General features: G+C 49.9%; 1 protein-coding gene across 6 annotated transcripts; it reads right to left on the bottom strand.

Moving 5' to 3' along the window:
• Nucleotides 1-14,781: 14,781 nt before the first annotated feature.
• LOC100192541 (uncharacterized) lies at nt 14,782-19,301 on the bottom strand. Of its 6 annotated transcripts, XR_004849912.1 has the most exons (12): nt 18,811-19,301; nt 18,590-18,632; nt 18,449-18,510; nt 18,138-18,349; nt 17,991-18,051; nt 17,825-17,903; nt 17,601-17,721; nt 17,423-17,510; nt 16,426-16,551; nt 16,237-16,346; nt 15,489-15,585; nt 14,782-15,232 (listed from the first exon to the last, which is right to left on the bottom strand). XR_004849912.1 is itself a non-coding variant. In XM_008649106.3 (11 exons), coding segments are annotated over exons 3-11 (966 nt in total). In that variant the 5' UTR covers nt 18,451-18,510; nt 18,590-18,682; nt 18,811-19,093; the 3' UTR covers nt 14,782-15,065. The 6 variants fall into 6 exon arrangements, 5 of the variants coding, with proteins under 5 accessions (XP_008647328.1, XP_008647325.1, XP_008647327.1 ...); XM_008649106.3 differs by lacking the exon at nt 15,489-15,585 and having other exon boundaries at nt 18,590-18,682; nt 18,811-19,093; NM_001347938.1 differs by lacking the exon at nt 15,489-15,585 and having other exon boundaries at nt 14,783-15,232; nt 18,811-19,137.
• Nucleotides 19,302-19,523: the final 222 nt, after the last annotated feature.

The following is a 19,523-nucleotide window of genomic DNA, read 5'->3' on the forward strand; positions in this document are numbered from 1 at the left end:
CTACGACGGTCAAAGCAACCAAGCTAGCCGAGAAGAATCGCTGGACCAGCTGGAAGAGGCTCGGGACAAGGCCTTACTACACTCGGCGCGGTACCAGCAGTCCCTGCGATGCTACCACGCCCGAGGGGTCCGGTCCCGAGACCTCCAGGTGGGCGATCTGGTGCTTCGGCTGCGGCAAGACGCCCGAGGGAGGCACAAGCTCACGCCCCCCTGGGAGGGGCCATTCGTCATCGCCAAAGTGCTGAAGCCCGGAACATACAAGCTGGCCAACAATCAAGGCGAGATCTACGGCAACGCTTGGAACATCAAACAGCTACGTCGCTTCTACCCTTAAGATGTTTTCAAGTTATTCATATACCTCGCACCCACGCAAAGTTTAGTCATCAAGGAAGGGTCGGCCTCGCCTCGGCAAAGCCCGACCCTCCCTCGGGGGCTAAAAGGGGGGAGACCCCCTCTGCGTCGAAATTTCCCTCGAAAAAGGACCTCTTTTTAGCAGAATTTCTTTCGTGCTTTTTGACTACTTCGAAAAGCGGATCTTGGAAACGACGGAGTACACGTAAGCAGCCAAGGCTGACCGAGCCGAGGGACTCCTACGCCTCTGGGATACGGATACCTCACTCATCACCTTCTGCGATAAGTAACTCGCGTTCGGATAAAGTGATTCCGCGGACCGAACAAGTCTTCACGTTCGGAAGCTCTTCTCCCGAAGCAGTCCTTCAAGCCTTCTCGACGAAATCGGTGACAGGGCCTCATGGGCGGGCGAAAGTACGTGTAAGCGGCAAGACCGACCGAGCCGAGGGACTCCCACGCCTCTGGGATACGGATACCTCACTCATCACCTTCCGCGAGAAGCAACTCTCGCCCACACAAACATCCCTGTTACCGACGGAAAGTCCAGATGCTCGAAACAAGAGGAAAAAAGACGCAGCTTCACAAGCGCAGCGAGGGTGTGTTTTCTGGCCTCGGCGGCCCCAGAAGGCACACGCTACAAGACAATCTGATCCTGCAGGCTCGGGTCTTCACGCTGAAGGGGGCCGTAGCACCCTCGGCATCGACGACGTCTTCAGCAAGATCCGACCCAGCCTCGGACGGTGGCGCGGTCAGGGACTTCTCCGGGAATCCGGCCCGAGCAGGCGGCTCGGCCGGTTACCCCTGGGGCCTCGGCCAACCATCTTCCAAGGGCGCCAGCCCGACCCGAGGCCTCGGCTGATCGACTCCGGCGTCGGCTCCGCTGACGGACAACCCGGCTAGGCTCCGGCCAACCAGGTTCCCATTTTCGAGCCAACTCCGCCTCTGTTCGTACTGATATCGCTACCCCTGGCCTCGGCTCATCGAAGAGCGGCTGAGGGGTCTCTTTAACTAAGCTAGAGGAGCCTCAGACAACAAGGCCGATCGAGCCGAGGGATTCCTACGCCTCCGGGATACGGATACCTCACTCGTCACCTTGACACGGGGCGACTCATGCTTGGTGAAGCGGTTCAGATAATCAACAGGCGAGACTTAGTGCTCGAAAATGAGGAAAAAACACAGCTCCATGCCGAAATTACATACATGTTCAGGCCTCGACAGCCACAATGAACAAAAAACACTGGCATTCGAAGTGCCATTACAAACGGAACTCCGGTTCCCCCTCCGCAGGTACGAACAACCCCACTCCGAGGGGGAAGGCCTGCGGAGCAACGGAAGGCCGACGAACGGCGCGCCGTCACCTGCTCCAGCAGCAGCGACGACGACGACTTCTGCTCCGGGGGGTCGAACAGCGGCAGCACTGACCTCAGGGCGGATGCTGCTGCCAGGAGGCCCCCGCCCACGCCAAAACTCGTGAGGCAAGGATGGGCAGAAGGCCGTAGAGTTGGAGGTCAGTCCGTGGCCGGCCCTGGCTATCTCGCCGGCAGCAGAACCTCTTCAAGCTGCCGTGGCGGATGCCAGCACCGCGAGCGGCTCCGAATCCACTCGCGCCCGAGAGCCAGGCACGGTGCAGCGGCCAGCGCCACGGGCAACACCCGCTCCTCCCCCCATCACTGAGTGAAGGAGCGGGCCGCTGCCCGCACAGGGGCCGACCCCAACTCGGCACTCTCCCCTCCCCAGCCTTGGTGATGAAAATCCTTGAGGCTGAGGGAGGGGCAGAGGCCGCAGCCCGGCTCGCTTTCCCCCACCATCAAGCCGGAGGTCGCCATCTCGGGTGACCGCCGGTGGAGGGGTGCGGCCGGGCTGCGTGATGAAAATCCTTAAAGCCGAACGATGGCTGAAAGGTACCAACTCCCACGGAGTTGCGTTCCTCCAACGAGGAGGCGGGAAGACGGCGGATACCCCCCATCCGGGGGCTTGGAAGATGGAAAGACACGGCGCATAAGGGAGGAAGAAGACATGGTTGCCTTCCGAAAGGGGTCGCCCTCCTTTTAAAGGCAACTCTCCCTACGTGCGCCCCCAAATGCCACAGGCTGAATCTTCTCCAACACGCTCCAAGGCCCTCCCCTGCGACTCGGGGGCTGGGTCCCGCATGTCATGCAAACCGGCTCAGAGCAGAAGAAGCCAAACCGCCGCGCGTGGTGCGCACAACCGCCCAGCGGTTACAAGCGACCCCCCCCCCCCACTTTTGCCCAGACCAACGGGCGAAAGGGGCGAGCAGCCATGCAGGCGGCATGCAACCGCGCCAGGTGGACGCGCTTCTCCGACTTCTGACACGCCAGCTTGGAGGTCCTGGCCCACGCGTCAAGCAACCAGCGCGCCAGTTGCTGCATGCAAGCAACCGCGCCACCACTTGTGCCACTGTCGCGCCTCTTCGGTTGCGGAGCCTATGCCGCGACTCGAGGCGACCCAGCGCACGACCCAGCGGCGCCAGCCTGGCGCGACGGTCAATGCGGCCGAAAGTGGGCCGGTAGTAATGACGGTGGCAGGCGGGCGGGAGCAGCAGTCACGTCGTCAGCCAGGCTCACGTCCCATCCAGGGACAGCGAGAGAGCCTCCTCCCACGGCGTGAAGACGGTGCGCCCGTGATCCGTCCCTCGAACGGCTCGCGCGCGCGCGCGACGGCCGCCCCGCCAACCACTCGCCCCGTCGCATTAACTCCGCGGCGGGACAGGCGGCGATTCTAGCAGGAGAAGCGAACGACGCTTCGCCTTCGCCGTAATAACCGCGCCAAAAAAGGTACGCCACGTCGTTCGATTCTGTATCCTTTTCCTTTTTTCCTCTTTCTCTATCTCTTGCAACAGGGACCGGGAAAGGGGGATCCCCCGAAAAGGATCCTTCCCTGTGAAGGAACCGGGCTCCGAGCCCCCCCCTACTGATCAGAGGTTCGAAGGCTGGCCCTCCGAAGGGTTCAACAGTCGCCTCAGATCATGTGGGCCCGACACCCACTACTGGTCAGGGGTTCGAAGGCCGGCCCACCGAAGGGCTCCATGGCCGCCTCAGGCTACTCGGGCTCCGCGCCCATTACTGATCAGGGGTTCGAAGGCTGACCCCCGAAGGGTTCACAGTCGCCTCAGACACCGAGCGAGGGATGACCAGGGGTACGTTCGATACATAACCGAGGCTCGGGCTGCGCTCCCGAGGTACCCTAGGACATTTCCGAGAGCAGCGGGAGCGATCTTGTAACGGAATCCCATCGGAGGGAGGCATCGAGCCCTCGGACCCCGTCGCCAGGGGACCGGGTCCGGCAGATCACCCGCAGGTACTTTTGGGCGTGCCTCTGGGCCCCTAGCTGACCCCCAACGAACGGGGCACGAACGTCCACTCGGATTACCCGCTTGCAGCTCACCGGAGACACCATGTTCGGTGCCCATCGAGGGTAACATGGCGCACTCCCCCCCTCCTCCTTGCGGAAAGGCGACGTAGGGGCGTATGTAAAAAGTCGAGTCTGTCCCTGATCGTCCTCTCGCCCTGTGCGGAGGCTCGGGGGCTGCTCTCGCAAACCCGGCTCCGGCCGAACCGTTGACAGCGTCAGCATACCAGCCCGAGAGCTTGGGCCCCGACTGTGCACCCGGGCTACGGCCAGTTCGCATGAGGGAACGACCAGACCAGCCGAAGCGTTACGCAACGCATTAAGACCTCGAAGGAGTGAAACCACTCCTCCGAGGCCTCGGGGGCTACACCCGGCGGGTGCGCTCGCGCGCACCCACCGGAACAAAATGCAACCGAGAAAGGCTGGTCCCCCTTGCAAAAAAGTGCGACGAAAGCCTCCAAGCGAGTGCTAACACTCCCTTCGAGGCTCGGGGGCTACTGTCGGGGACCATAATTAGGGGTACCCTCAAGACGCCTAATTCTTAGCTGGTAACCCCCATCAGCATAAAGCTGCAGAGGCCTGATGGGTGCCATTAAGTCAGGGATCAGTCCATACGAGTGACTCGATCACGCTTCACCCGAGCCTAGCCTCGGACTCGGGCAGCCGACCTCGAGGGACTTCCGTCCCGCCCGAGGCCCCCCTTTTAACGGCGGACACATCTCCGGCTCGCCCGAGGCCTTGGCTTCGCTAAGAAGCAACCCTGACTAAATCGCCGCACCGACTGACCAAGTTGCAGGAGCATTTAACGCAAAGGTGGCCTGACACCTTTATCCTGACGCGCGCCCCTGGCAGAGCCGAAGTGACCGCTGTCACTCCGCCGCTCCACTGACCGGTCTGACGGAAGGACAGCGTCGCCTGCGCCACTCCGACTGCAGTGCCACTCGACAAAGTGAGTCTGACAGGCAGTCAGACCTCGCCAGAGGCGCCATAGGAAACTCCGCTCCGCCCGACCCCAGGGCTCGGACTCGGGCTAAGACCCGGAAGACGACGAATTCCGCTCCGCCCGACCCCAGGGCTCGGACTCGGGCTAAGACCCGGAAGACGGCGAACTCCGCTCCGCCCGACCCCAGGGCTCGGACTCGGGCTAAGACCCGGAAGACGGCGAACTCCGCTCCGCCTGACCCCAGGGCTCGGACTCGGGCTAAGACCCGGAAGACGGCGAACTCCGCTCCGCCCTACCCCAGGGCTCGGACTCGGGCTCGGCCCCGGAAGACGACGAACTCCGCCTCGCCCGACCCCAGGGCTCGGACTCTGCCCTGGCCTCTGCCGAACGACTTCCGCCTCACCCGACCCAAGGGCTCGGGCTCGGCCTCAGCAACGGAAGACAGATTCGACCCCAGCTTTGGAGGAACGCCCACGTCGCCCGACCTTGGACGCGGGCCCGCCACGTCAACAGGGAGCGCCATCATCATCCTACCCCGAGCCGACTCGGGCCTGAGAGAACAAGACCGGTGTCCCATCTGGCCAGCTCCGCCAGGTAGGCAATGATGGCGCCCCGCGTGCCCTGTGACGACGGCGGCTCTCAGCTCCCTTACGGAAGCAGGGGGACGTCAGCAAAGACTCGACCGCTCCGACAGCTGTCCCTCCGCCAAGCTCCATTGCTCCTCCGACAGCCACGACATCACACCAGCAGGGTGCCAAGATCTCTCCGGCTACCACATTGGCATGTACTTAGGGCGCTAGCTCTCCCTCCGCTAGACGCGTAGCACTCTGCTACACCCCCATTGTACACCTGGATCCTCTCCTTACGCCTATAAAAGGAAGGACCAGGGCCTTCTCAGAGAAGGTTGGCCGCGCGGGACCGAGGACGGGACAGGCGCTCTCTTGGGGCCGCTCGCTTCCCTCACCCGCGTGGACGCTTGTAACCCCCCTACTGCAAGCGCACCCGACCTGGGCGCGGGACGAACACGAAGGCCGCGGGACTTCCACCTCTCTCACGCCCGTCTCCGGCCACCTCGCCTCTCCCCCTTCGCGCTCGCCCACGCGCTCGACCCATCTGGGCTGGGGCACGCAGCACACTCACTCGTCGGCTTAGGGACCCCCCGGTTTCGAAACGCCGACACCTTGGCAGATGGGTAACATGACTTGTGGGTAAAGATGCGCAACCTCTACAGAGTGTAAAACTGGTATACTAGCCGTGCTCACGGTCATGAGCAGCTCGGACCCTCACATGATTAATTTATAGAACTTAAATTCAATTTGTCATTTGCATTTGCATGAGATTATTTATTAATTTTGTTGTATTATTTATTATGGTTTGGTATTTACTTATACTTAGTAATTGCTAATAAAATTTTGACCAATTTATAAAAGCAATGCTCAGCTTCCACATTTATTTTGTTGATCAGCCTTACACTTCACATGAACTCCCACTTTTGGTGAGTTCATGCACATTATTCCCCACAACTTGTTGATCGATGAACATGTGTGAGCTCACCCTTGCTGTCTCACACCCCCCACAGGAGAAGAACAGGTGGTTCAAGTGGAGTCACACATTGAGGAGTTCGATTCGATCTAGGTGGCGTCTCTCACTGGACTTTCTGGCGCCAATGATGGATTTTAGTTCGATCCTTTTATATTTACCTTTTGATTTGTAAGACTTCCGCTATGTAATAAATACTCTGATTATTGTGACATTTATCTCTATACACTATGTTATTATATATGTTGTCTTCTTTGGCGCATGTATGAGATGCACCCGACTTTGTTCCTTAAAACTGGGTGTGACATTAAGGCTGTGCTTAGTTTGGCTTTTGGCTTTGCCCTTTAAAAGTCAAAAGCCAAACCAAATGGTTGGATTTAGAAAGCAGTTTTTTCTAAAAGTTGACATTCTCGCAGCGTAAAACTGAAAACACCCCTGAATCTGCTTTTAGCGGCTTTCGGATAGAACTGTGAAAACATATATCGAAGAACTTTTAACGGATTTTAGTGTTTCTACCAAACGAGTTTTAGCTTTTTAACAGCTCAGAATAGTTTTTTTTTCACCGCTCACAGACACAACATCTTTTTAAAGTGAGCTGATATCTAGGGTTGCAGGGCCTCTGGATTAATCGAACAAAAGTTTGAAGCCAGAGATTAGACTATCTCCAGCAACGTCCTCTATATTCATCCTCTATATCTGTCATTTACAGTCTCATCTTAAAGATTATCTCATCTATATCTTTTTCATCTCGAGCAGCGTTCTCTATATCTCATCATTTATATATAAATACCAATATTAGAGGCATATTTTGCTTTAAATTTTTGTACACATGTATTTGTCATACTCTCAAATCTCTACTATACTTAAAGCACCAGTTTCAATGGTCGTCTTGCGTTATATTTCTACAAAAAACCTCACATCTATTTCAAATTAACCCATTGTACGCTCGTCCTCTCCGCGTAACCAGCCTACACGACCCAAAACACACCTCCGCATATAGATGGCCAAACGGCGGCCCAGCACGGGCCCGACGCGTGCGGGCCACAGCTCTGGCCTAGGCACGACACGCCGACCTGCTGACTGTGTCGGGCTAGCTCGTTAGCCCGTCAGGGCAATTTGTTTAAATCAGAGTAAAATGTTAAAAAAGCGGTGTAGGAGGTGGGGTCAAACCTATGTCCTGATGGAAGAAGGGCAAGAGACACTAGATGAAGTCATCTAACCAGTAGAACATCATGCTCAGATGTTTTTTACATTCAATATAAATTGTACATATGTATATATGATTTTTTGTAAAATAAAAAATATAATCGTGTCGGGTCGGGCCAGCACTACGAGCCAAGGCAACGGCCCAAGCACGGCACGACGCTCGTGCCGGGCTGGCCCAAGCACTATTAAATGGGTCGTGTCTCGGGTCGGCTCTCCAGACACGACCTATTTAGACATATATACCTCCGCACGATAATGATGGTCCTCGCCCTCAGTTGCCGCAACCTCGTTCGCCATCCTGTCTTATTTTCCCTCTCCCTTATGTCTCCGCCTCCGTGCCACCCATTCTCGGCAGAGGGCGTGAGAGCAGGCGCCTCCTCCCTGTATTCGTCCGACACCAACCCCGACACCGACCCGCACGGCTATTGCACGTCCACAAGGACGTTTCACAACTTGCGCGCACCACCTCTTTTGCCGTCGTCGGACATCCCATTCGTCTTCACGACCTTCGCCCTATTCTTCCTCCCCAACCTACTGCCCCCATCCACGATCATAGCCGCGAGCCGACCGAGGCTCGTCGACGCGGGTACGGGGCAACTCGATCTTACTCCTGGCCTTTTCTTCGTGCCTGCCGCCGAGGAGGACACGGTGGTGTTTGCCATGCTTAGGTTTTCTTGCCGATTAGAAGTCCAGGTCTGAGATAATGGACAAACAAGGCCCATAGCACGGTAGCAGTCGACATATGCTACGGAGTTGGTGGTGTTGTGTCGCATCATCGGGTCCAGGTCTGGAAAGGCACTCGCATTCTCTCACCCTTCTCGGACTAACGCATGGTGCGAGTGCCTCTCAGTTTGGAGCTGCTCCGGCTGGGCTTCTTCCTCCGTTTGCGTGCTCTCTCTCTATATGTATCTAGCGGTATAAATTCTTGTGTAAGGATGAATTCGACCTCGATGATCAAAATTATAATCATGAACATGGACTAATTCTTCATCCGTCAATCCATAATAAAAGGACTCCTGCAAATATTGTAACCTTATTGCTTGTAGTTATAAGAGACTAGAAACAATGTGACATGGCAATCGTTGTGAACTCCTGTATTGTAGGAAAACAAGAACAAGATTTTCACTTATTTTAGAAACTTGAGCTTACAAACTTCCTCTTATTTGATCTCTGTATGGTGAAATTATGTCATTCTATAATCTTTATTCGTTCAGTCAATCGTTGTGAACTCTCTTCTAATCGCTCCCTTCATTGGTCGTGTTGTACCAAGATATATTGGATGCAGTAAACAACAACATCAGTTAGTCAAATCAAAAAAAAATTATACAGAGAGCGGAGACAGTCAATAAAAAATCTTGAGATATTTTTAGTGGATAGTTTACGTGGGTATTATTGTGAGCCGTCGCAACGCACGGACAACCGACTAGTGTATTATACATATTTTAGTTTTGCTAAATCTATTGTTTAAAGTAAGAAAACTGATAAAGAAGAGGAGAGAGAAACTCTATATAGAGGATACAACATCGTCCTCTAAATTTATAGGATCGTTTAAAGGACGTTGTTAGATACATAAATGACGATCCTATATTATAAATTTATGGTACAGAACCCTTTAAGGCATGTTTGGAAACAAGAGTATTGGAGGGGATTGAGGGGGCTATAATCCCTTGTTATTTAATTTTGAATAACAAGGGATTATAACCCTTTTGATCCCCCTCAATACTCTTTCTTCCAAACAAGCCCTTAGAGCTTATTGTTGGAGTCGGTCTTACAACAGAAGGGGGTTATACCCCCAAGGGATTCAAGTGACAACAAGGTGAGAATTAACTCAATCTCTCTATAATGAAAACACCTTAGGGCTGGCAGCCATGGAGGGGATCCGTCATAGAGAAGTCCCTTGATATCCCCTCTATATTCTTGATCACTGTCAGGGACGTGACTGATTGACTGAGCTCGATGGAAGCAGGAGGTTGTGATTCATTGTAATTCATTTGTGTGATTGGGCCCTATGATGGCCATATTAGCAGTGGGCTGTATTGGCCTAGTATTGTTATACTATAAATACTGGACAAGTACTTGGGAAAGGCAGAAAAAGAGAATAACGGAAATTACTCGTACCTGATTTCCCTCCTCTCTGTTTATCGCATCTGGAATCTTCTTCCTCCTCGGCAACGACTAACGATGGTGGAGGTGCGCCACCGTCCTAGGGTCGTTACAGTGGTATCAGATTCAGCATCCGCGGCGGTGGGTGTTCATCAGCGGCAAGCGCGGCTCCGTGGGCGTGCAGATTGGAGAAATCATTTCAGCGCTACAAGTTCTTCACCACGGCGCCCGTGGCTAAGCCTTCTGTTCAGACGCGGTTCATCTTGGAGGCGATGGCGGATCAGGAGCGCGGCGCGAAGGAGGATTGGGGGCGGATGATGGAGACGTTGGAAGCAGTGTGTGCGCGGCTGAAGGATGTGGAGCGCGCACAGCAACAGTTGATGGTACGCTCAGAATTGGCGGCCACGGTGGCTGAGCGGGTAGCGGCCGAGCGAGTCCAGATGAGCCAGAAGATGGAGGAAACAGAGAAGTTGGTGGAACAACTCCGACTGGAAAACAGGAGCAAAGAACTTGGAGAAACGCCAGGAGCAGCTGTGGAAGGGGAGCAACACCATCAGCCACCAGTTCCTCCATTCAACAGGCCACGACAGGAAAGGAGGGAACCACTAGGAGGTTTTCATGGTGGCATGCATGGTGGTCAGGGAGAACCACGCCCACATGGGGAGCAGTATCATCAACCACTACCGAAGCTATTGTTTTCGAAGTACTCTGAAGGCGACCCAGTGGTATGGTTGAATAATTGTTGGAATATTTTTCGATCTTCAGTGTGCCAGCTGCTATGTGGGTTTCAGTTGCATCGATGAATTTGGAACATACTGCGACACAATGGTGGCGGTTTCACAAAATGTGTAATGGTTTGGGAGGTTGGCAGGAATTTTCTACAGCAGTGGTGACGAAGTTTGGGGCGGAAGCATATCCAAATGCTCTAAGAAAACTGTTGGAGTTGAGACAAACTGATACTCTGGATCAGTATATCAAGGATTTTGATCGGATTCGATATGGTGTAGCCATACACAATCCATTGTTCGATGAGATTTTTTTGTGACTCATTTTGTTCGAGGACTGAAATATGATATCCAAAGTGTGGTCAGAATGCAGTTGCCTACTACTGTTGATCGTGCTATTGTGTTAGCCTAGACTCAGTATGATATTTTGGAGCAGGCAAAAGTTAAGGGGCAGCGTCAGCCATTCATTAACAAACAGACCATGTTAGGATTTAAGGGAGAAGGGAAGCAGAGTGATCTGTCCAAAGAAAGACAGGTGAGGGAGTTTCGAAGACTAAATGGATTGTGCTACGCATGTGGTGAAAAGTTTGAGCCGGGACATATTACTAAATGCACTAAACGAGGGCCTGCCCAACTCAATGTTGTTATTACTGAGAATGTGGAGATGGTTTTAACAGATGAGTTGTTGCAACAGCTTGAGCAGGAGGATGTTCAACAGGGGTTGTGCTACCAGGTTTCAACACATGCTTTATCTGGTACTATTGGGTTGCAAAATATGAGAATTCGAGCAGTAGTGCAGAAGCAAATCATGGTAATGTTGGTTGATTCTGGTAGTTCCACTACCTTCATTAGTGAACATATGGTTCAGAAGTTGGCATTACCTACACATTCGTGTTCACCAGTAACTGTGAAGGTGGCAAATGGAGCTTCTATAAACCGCCATCAAATGGTTAAAATGTGGAATGGTGGGCAAATGGTCACTTCTATCATACTGATATGAGAGTCTTACCCATTAGTTCTTTTGATGCAATCTTGGGATATGACTGGCTACATAATCATAGTCCAATGGAATGTAATTGGAAGGCTAATATCCTCAGTTTTATGGATGAGAATGTTCCAGTAGTCCTTAAGGGAGATGAGGGTGAAGACTCAATGATGGTGCAGCAAATATCGGTGTCTCAATTACACAAGTGGGAGAAGGCAAATGAGGTGTGGGCCTTTGTGTTGGTAGAAACTTCTGTGGAACAACAGACACATATTCAGCATGCAGATATTCAGTGTGTGCTCATAGAATTTGGGGATTTGTTCACAGTTCCAAGTCAACTACCTCCATCTCGGGTATATGATCATTATATTCCCCTTCTGCCAGGAGTTGTTCCTGTGAATTCCAGACCATACAGGTATTCTCCTTTCCACAAGGATGAAATAGAGAGGCAAGTGAATGCTTTGTTGGAGGTTGGTTTAATTACACCTAGTGTGAGTCTGTTTGCCTCTCCATTCCTCCTTGTGAAGAAGAAAGATGGGTCTTGGAAATTTTGTGTTGACTACAGGAAACTCAATGACATGACTGTAAAAAACAGATTTCCTATGCCCCTTGTGGAAGAAATTCTAGATGAGTTGGCAGGCACACAATTCTTTACTAGTCTTGATCTTACAGCTGGATACCATCAGATTCGAATGGGTGAGACAGATGAGTTCAAGACAGCGTTTAAAACTCACCAGGGCCATTACCAATTCAGAGTGATGCCATTTGGTCTCACTAATGCACCTGCAACCTTCCAGTGTGCTATGAATTCAGTTTTGGCACCATTTCTTAGGAAGTTTGTTTTGGTATTCATCGATGACATATTGATTTATAGTGCTTCTTGGGCTGACCATTTAAAGCATTTGAGGATGGTGTTTGAGAAGTTGAGAGAACACCAATTTTATTTGAAGAGGTCAAAGTGTGCTTTTGGCAAGACTGAGCTGCTATACTTGGGTCATATCATTTCTCAAGATGGTGTGTCCACAGATCCTTCTAAGACGGATGCTATGAAAAAGTGGCCTACACCTACCAGTGTGACTGAGTTAAGGGGTTTTTTGGGGTTGACTGGATACTACAGGAGATTTGTGAAACATTATGGCATCATTGCTAAACCTCTTACCAATCTACTCAAACATAAGGCATTTCATTGGAGTCCAGAAGCTGACGCAGCTTTCCAACAGTTGAAACAAGCTATGTGTGATACTCCAGTATTAGCCTTACCTAATTTCGAAGAACTGTTTGTGGTGGAAACGGATGCTTGCATGAATGGAATTGGGGCAGTTCTCATGCAAAGAAACAGACCCATTGCATATCTTAGTAAAGCATTGAGTGAAAAAAATCAGCTGCTCTCCATTTATGATAAGGATTTTCTAGCTCTCCTAATGACAGTGGAAAGATGGCGTCAGTATCTACAGAGGGCTGAATTTGTGATTAGAACAGATCACAAGGCATTGAGCTTCCTAACTGAACAAGTGTTGCAATCAGATCTACAAAAGAAAGCTATGGCCAGATTAATGGGATTGCAATACAAGATTTTTTATAAACAAGGGAAGGAGAACATCGCTGTAGATGCATTATCAAGAGTGGGTCATTTTATGGCATTACAAACCTTGACAGAGGTGAAACCTTTATGGGTACAGGAAGTGCTTAATTCCTATGTGACTGATGAAGAAGCTCAAAGGTTATTGGCTGAATTGGTGCTTCATAGTCCCAATGAACAAGGTTTTTCTGTGCAGCAGGGTGTGATCAGAAGAGGTTCTCAGATTTGGATTGCTCAGAACTCAGCCCTTAGAACTAAGATCATTGTGGCATTACATGGCAGTATAGTAGGAGGTCACTCAGGCTGTCTGGCAACCTATCAGAGGGTGAAGAGGCTATTTTGGTGGAAAGGATTGAAGTCAGATGTTAAACTATTTGTGCAGCAGTGTGCCAACATGCTAAGTCTGAAAGAGTCCTTTACCCAGGATTGCTCCAACCCCTTCCTGTTCCCCAGGGTGCATGGCAAGATTTGACTATGGATTTTATTGAAGGCCTGCCTAAGTCGGAAGGGTGTGATATAATTTTGGTGGTGGTGGATAGATATTCTAAGTATGCACATTTTTTTGCCTTGAAACACCCATTTTCGGCAGCAACTGTGGCACAAGTGTTTTTAGACAACGTGGTAAAACTTCATGGCACTCCTAAGTCATTGGTCTCAGACAAGGATAAATTTTTTACTAGCCACTTTTGGAAATCTTTGTTTCAGTCATTGGATACAAAGTTGGCTCTAACCACTGCCTATCATCCTCAATCTGATGGTCAATCAGAGAGAGTTAATCAATGTTTAGAGATGTATTTGAGATGTGCCATCCATGATTGTCCTGCTAAGTGGAAGAAGTGGCTCCCATTAGCAGAGTTCCGGCACAATACATCCTATCATACTTCTATTGGATGCTCCCCCTAAGGTATTATATGGATATGACCCGGTGTTTGCGGCAGCCCCAATGTTGACTGATGAAGGGGATACAACAGTTCATGACTTACTGACAGAGAGGCAGCAGTGTTCTGAAATTCTAAAGACTCGGCTAGCAGCAGCCCAAAACAGAATGAAAATTCAAGCTAATAAGAAGAGATCTGATCGGGTGTTCCAAGAAGGAGAAATGGTTCTTCTCAAATTGCATCCCTATGTGCAAAGCTCGATCGTTAATCGACCTTGTCCCAAATTGGCTTACAAGTATTTTGGGCCATTCAAAGTCTTGGAAAAGGTTGGTTCAGTTGCATATAGATTGGAGTTACCAGAAAATTCTTTGGTGCATCCGGTTTTCCATGTGTCCCAGTTAAAGGCCTTTACGCCAAATGTTGTTCCGGTGTTCTCAGATTTTTCTCAAATGGTGGATTTATCTCAAGTTGATGTCAAGCCCTTGTACATTGTGGATCGGCGAATGGTGCGGAAAGGTAGTCATGCTGTCATTCAAGTACGTGTTGTGTGGGCTCATCTGCCAGAGGAGGCAGCGACTTGGGAAGATTATGAGGTGATCAAGAAGCGCTTTCCAGATGCCCTTGATTGGGGACAATCAAGCTCGGGCGAGGGGGTGATGTCAGTGATGTGACTGATTGACTGAGCTCGATGGAAGCAGGAGGTTGATTCATTGTAATTCATTTGTGTAATTGGGCCCTATGATGGCCATATTAGCAGTGGGCTGTATTGGCCTAGTATTGTTGTACTATAAATACTGGACAAGTACTTGGGAAAGGCAGAAAAAGAGAATAACAGAAATTACTCATACCTGATTTCCCTCCTCTCTGTTTGTCGCATCTGTTTGTCGCATTTGGAATCTTCCTCCTCGGCAACGACTAACGACGGTGGAGGTGCGCCACCGTCCTAGAGTCGTTACAATCACCAAACCAGCCCTAATGTGGCTGGCTGGCTGCCTGCGGCGGTACTCCACGTGAGCAATAAACTGTCATAAGTAGGTTATAATATTTCCTCTCGAGCAATAAACTGTCTCCAACACATCCAGGATCATATCAGAGACAAATCATAGAGAACTCAGACAGACAGCTAATTCTTTCATCAGAGAATCAAACAGTCTACCCCAGTTTCATCGGACGTCCAGTGAGGCATCTCCAGTTATTAGAGACTCACTTGCAGATTGAACTCCTAATTCTCTACCCCAGTTTCCGCACGCGAACTGGCCAGGAAACGATGCCATTGCTGCACATCTGAAAAACCGAGCCATTGCATACAAGTTCATCTCCGCATATTAATTACAGGGCCCTAAAGAAGAGGAAGAAAATGGTGCGACAATGATCCGCCAAGCGCCAACTATTGGCTGTCAAAAGTCAAAGACTGTGCGTGCCCTTCGGCTCCAAGGCCTTCCCAACATCGTCGGTGTACCTCTGTCATCCTCTCCACCGGATTGCAGATGCCAGTGCAGTTCCAGTCGAAGGACGCCGCACATGGGTTCCCGGCCTGCCCTTTCCATTCGCAGTCTGCAAGATCATCAAAGATGGCAAATGAAATGTGTGTAGTGAGACGTGAGAACTAGAGGCACCACACTGTACCTGAACAATTAGCTGACAAGGTCAGAGACATATTTATGAAAGGTAAATAGGTGTCTAATACTCGTGCGTTCATAAGGTTCCCTTTAAAGTGCATCAGGAAACATGCCTATAATGATCAGAGCTACCAGCGATGATTGGTCAGGTACAGAGAGTACATTCAATACCAAAGACGAAAGAATAGTACCAGTTACAGCAGCATTGAAGTGAAAAGGATAGAACATGCTATCGAGAGACCGGCCAGACAAGAAGCTTATTGCTTCACAAGGTCAACAAGGAGTACACTACACCCACAATGGCAGGAAAAAAATTCCAAGCTGTATTAAAATCATTGTATCTCGAGTATGTTCAAAAATAAAAATTCTACCGCTCAGTGTTGGTAGCACTCCGATAAACGAAACATTCAATCAATTTCAGGCTCCACTGTTGCCCAAGATGGACGCTAGACCTTAAGTGTCGCTTAGGTGCTAGGCAGTAGGCGCTACCGTCTCGACTAGCCTGTCCAATCACCATAGGTGGTAGATGCTGGTGTGCCTACCACCAGGTGCTTAGGAGCAGGGGCAATTGATCAGGGGCCTTGGATTCTATTGGTGCAGACTGTTGTTGAACACCAATTTGTCAACTATAAGAATGCCTGGTTCAAGCGTGGGACCATTGCTGGTAAGCAGAGGACATTGCTGGTAAAAAGGGGACACAAAGCTGGAGAAAGCAAGTTTTGACTAATAAAAAGTGCAGTTGTTACACATTTCATATCAATCTTTTCTCACTAAAAACTTCAAAATTGTCTTACCTAAATACTCGTACAGTAAAGCAACTACCTTCAAGGTTAAGCAAAGGCATGCCACTATCCCAATGAGCATGCAATGATTAACTAGATGCTACAGGAGTAGATACCAAAGAAGCATGGAAACTTGGGTGTAAATGGAGACGCCAACCTGGGGGAGTACCACAGCAAAGGCTTCTCTCATCAACATGCTCAACTTCCAACCCGATCAACCAAGAGCCAAATGATACATCTTCATTTGAATACTTGTGCAGGATATGCCTGAAAGTGGTGTTTAGAAAATGTGAAATAAACAGTTCATCAGTTAGGTCTATTAGGATTCCACACCATCAAAACTCACCGGTTTGCTGATATGTAAGTTGCTAAATCCCTGGTTACAGCATACAACTGACGTGTTGCATGCCTAAAGTAGTTGTTACCCTCAGTCCCAAACTTCCAATGGTCTGGCTCATAATACTTGGAGTCACTGTTAACATTAGACAGGAACTTTATTATGTCATATCTGAAAACAAGTGTTGCTAAGATGAAATTAGTTGTTAGTGATTTGCTAGTAAGAAAGGCCCTTATAATGAGTAAATGTGGAAGTGCGATCTCAGCTGCTGTGGAGATGAACTACGTTTGTAAATAAAAGTCATAATATGTGGAAAAGAAAGTCTGCAAATATGGACCGTTAGAGCAACTCCAGTAGTTCTTTAAAAAAAAGTAGCTCCTTAAATTCTGGTTTAGGAGTAAAAAAACTTTGATCTCCAACAGTTCCTTATATTTAGGTAGTAAATCAAATTTGAAATCTTTTTGCGGACACAATATTGACCAATGTATTAGTATTACTTTACATTGTGTATTAAAATAGACCCAGAAGATTTTTTGTACGTCACAACTTAAAAGCGATTTTCAGTTCTATCCTCCAGCAGTTTAATTGGACACGAAAGTATATATATTCTCTATTCTAGTCAAAGACGGAGAATAAAACTGATTATCTATATCGCATAACCTGGGCACGTTCATTACATAAATAACCTAGGCACTAGAATCTGCCAAATGTTAAATATTGTGAAGAGCATATAGCTAGCAATACACGATTAAATTAGCAACCCTCCAACATAAAGCAAAAGTGAATGTCCACTGTCCAAAAACAAGAAATTCGAAAGCATCCGTGCCTGTTTTTTTGTTTCGGGACTTGCTAAAGGGTTGTCAAATGTAGGGACGAATAGGGTTAGATGAGAAGTGACTAAATTTAGGAAGTTAATTTAGAGAGCTGTTGGAGAGGAGTTTTTGTGCTAACTATCTAAATTACTGATTTAGAGAGTCATTTAGAGAACTATTGAAGTTGCTCTTACTTCTTAGCAACAACAGGTCCAGATTTCATGCAGCCAATGTACACCCGAGGTTTCATCCTGTGTCGCGCCAAAATCGATCTGGTGATACCTGTATTGAAAAGAGCCCCCCAAATCACAGTGTGATGCACCAGCACTATACTTGGTTGATCAAAGGCGAAAGGGTCCCATCTTTGCATACCAATGTTGACATGGACATTATCGTCGGCTTTTACATAGAAATCAGCGTCCCACATTGTAAGAGCAGTCGAAAGGAACATCTGAACCTTCATAGGGAGCCCTCCATAGCCTTCCACATGATTCTGTATATAGGATGATTAATGTTGCAAACACATCAGTGGTGGCTAACTTGCTGTCGCTGAGCAAAGGAAAGGAGAAAAGTTGAAACTAATCAACTGAACATACAATTCTCAAGATATCACTGTATTCTTCATCCTCCATATCAATTGCATGGTCGACCTCATTTTCCAGGTTTGGATTTGCACTGCAAGAAAAATCCCCAAATTTCAGGAACAAAGAAGAATGTTGTGTCACCATCTGTTTTTATCTCCTGCTCAAAACAAGACCATACCTGCGTCCAACAACAAAACGGATAACAACGCCCTTGTCTTCCAATCTTCGCAACTGATCACCTACAGACGGTTCAATATTTTTACATTTGCCAAAAAAAAATGAAACAAAAGCTCCACAGTACAAAATGGAAGGGAAAGGCATCTGCCCTGTGGCATCCACGTCTGCCTTATTGAATCTCTCCGCTTCCGGTTAGCAAGAGTGGTGAAAACGCCCATGACAAAAGACATCCTACGCCGCGCGGTTCCCTGGTCGCCCTCCGAGTCCGAGTCGCCCGGTGACATGCCCTGGCTCATCGCCTGGGCGGCTCTAGCCGCAGCCAGGCGCATCTCGATGTCGGATATCGTCTTGTCCAACGCCCTGCAACCGAAACACCGAGACGCTGCATTACAACAGACAGACCCCCCATATTTTAACCAGGCAGATAGATTCTGGAATGGAAGAAGCTTGTGGTATTACATGACGACTTCGCGAGTCTGTGACGCTTGGTTCAACACGGCCCTCGAGTGGTCAGGGCCAGCCTGGGAAACCGCAGACCAAACAAATGTCTGAATGCGCGTTCACGGCAGCACTAAAGGAAGAGAGGGGAAATCGCATTACCTTGTCTGGGCAACCGGGATGAGGCTCAGGAACAGGCCAGTACCTGCACAATCCACACAGATCGATGCAGACCAGTTACCACCGCTCCCTTGCCTTGAGAGCGACGAGCATTGCCTCAGACTAGATTGCAGCTGGCAGGCAAAAGCAGCGAGGCGAGGGACCGGATGCTGGCGGGTTGTTAGGGGCTAGGGCTGGGGAGAGGGGAGGGGAGGCGTACGGACCTGTTGACGACGCCGACGCCGACGAGGAAGCAGGCGGCGCAGAGCGCGGCCACGCACCGCGTGGGCACCCGCGCCGGCGAAGACTTGTGCGGCCTCAGCGCCGCCGCGGCCATCATCGTGGCTGGCCACCTCGGATGCCTCCTCGGTAGTCGTTCGAAAGGGAGGGTAGGGGGGAAAGCGAAGGCTCCGTCCGCGCCCCCCCAGGTGGCCAGGTCCGCCGTCCGCGTGAGAGCTCTGCCTTGGACTGCTAGCTGCTACCGCGGCCAACGCAGTGGGCAGTGGCCGCTCACGGTTGCTACGTGGACTCGGCTCACCTTTATCCCCCTGCTCCTCCGCGGTTCTACCAAAGATTGGGTCACTTTCTTGCCTTTTTTTATGTTGTAATGCTACCAGCTAACCTATGAGTGCTAAATAAATAAAATAAAAAAATACCGAACAAATTCTGCTACTCCCTCCATCCCTAGTTTAGGTCGCCTTGTAGACTTGTTCTAAATCCAAACAAACTTAAGTTACCGTTTCTTTTATTAAGAGTTAGTGTGGGATTTACAAATAAAAAATATTGTGTAAGGTGCTCTTTAGCTTTTCCAGATTTCCCACGTACCACCCTTATTTTATTTAGCGTTAAATCTATGTCCGGATAAAGGTTGAGCAGCACAAGTAAAGCAACACAAGAAGTGCAAGCTAGCCACCGCTAATTGCGCCGGTAGTACGTA

Source organism: Zea mays, chromosome 6, assembly GCF_902167145.1.
Source record: "Zea mays cultivar B73 chromosome 6, Zm-B73-REFERENCE-NAM-5.0, whole genome shotgun sequence".
In the NCBI taxonomy this organism is placed as follows: domain Eukaryota; kingdom Viridiplantae; phylum Streptophyta; class Magnoliopsida; order Poales; family Poaceae; genus Zea; species Zea mays.

Excerpts from the sequence above, each read along its gene's own strand:
- LOC100192541 (XM_008649103.2), bottom strand. The coding sequence starts at position 18,926 with ATGATGGCCGCGGCGGCGCTGAGGCCGCACAAGTCTTCGCCGGCGCGG. Across the intron at positions 18,052-18,137 it reads GCAGACGTGGATGCCACAGG|GTGATCAGTTGCGAAGATTG; the intron begins GCAGATGCCTTT and ends AACCGTCTGTAG. Across the intron at positions 17,904-17,990 it reads CGTTTTGTTGTTGGACGCAG|TGCAAATCCAAACCTGGAAA; the intron begins GTATGGTCTTGT and ends TTTTTCTTGCAG.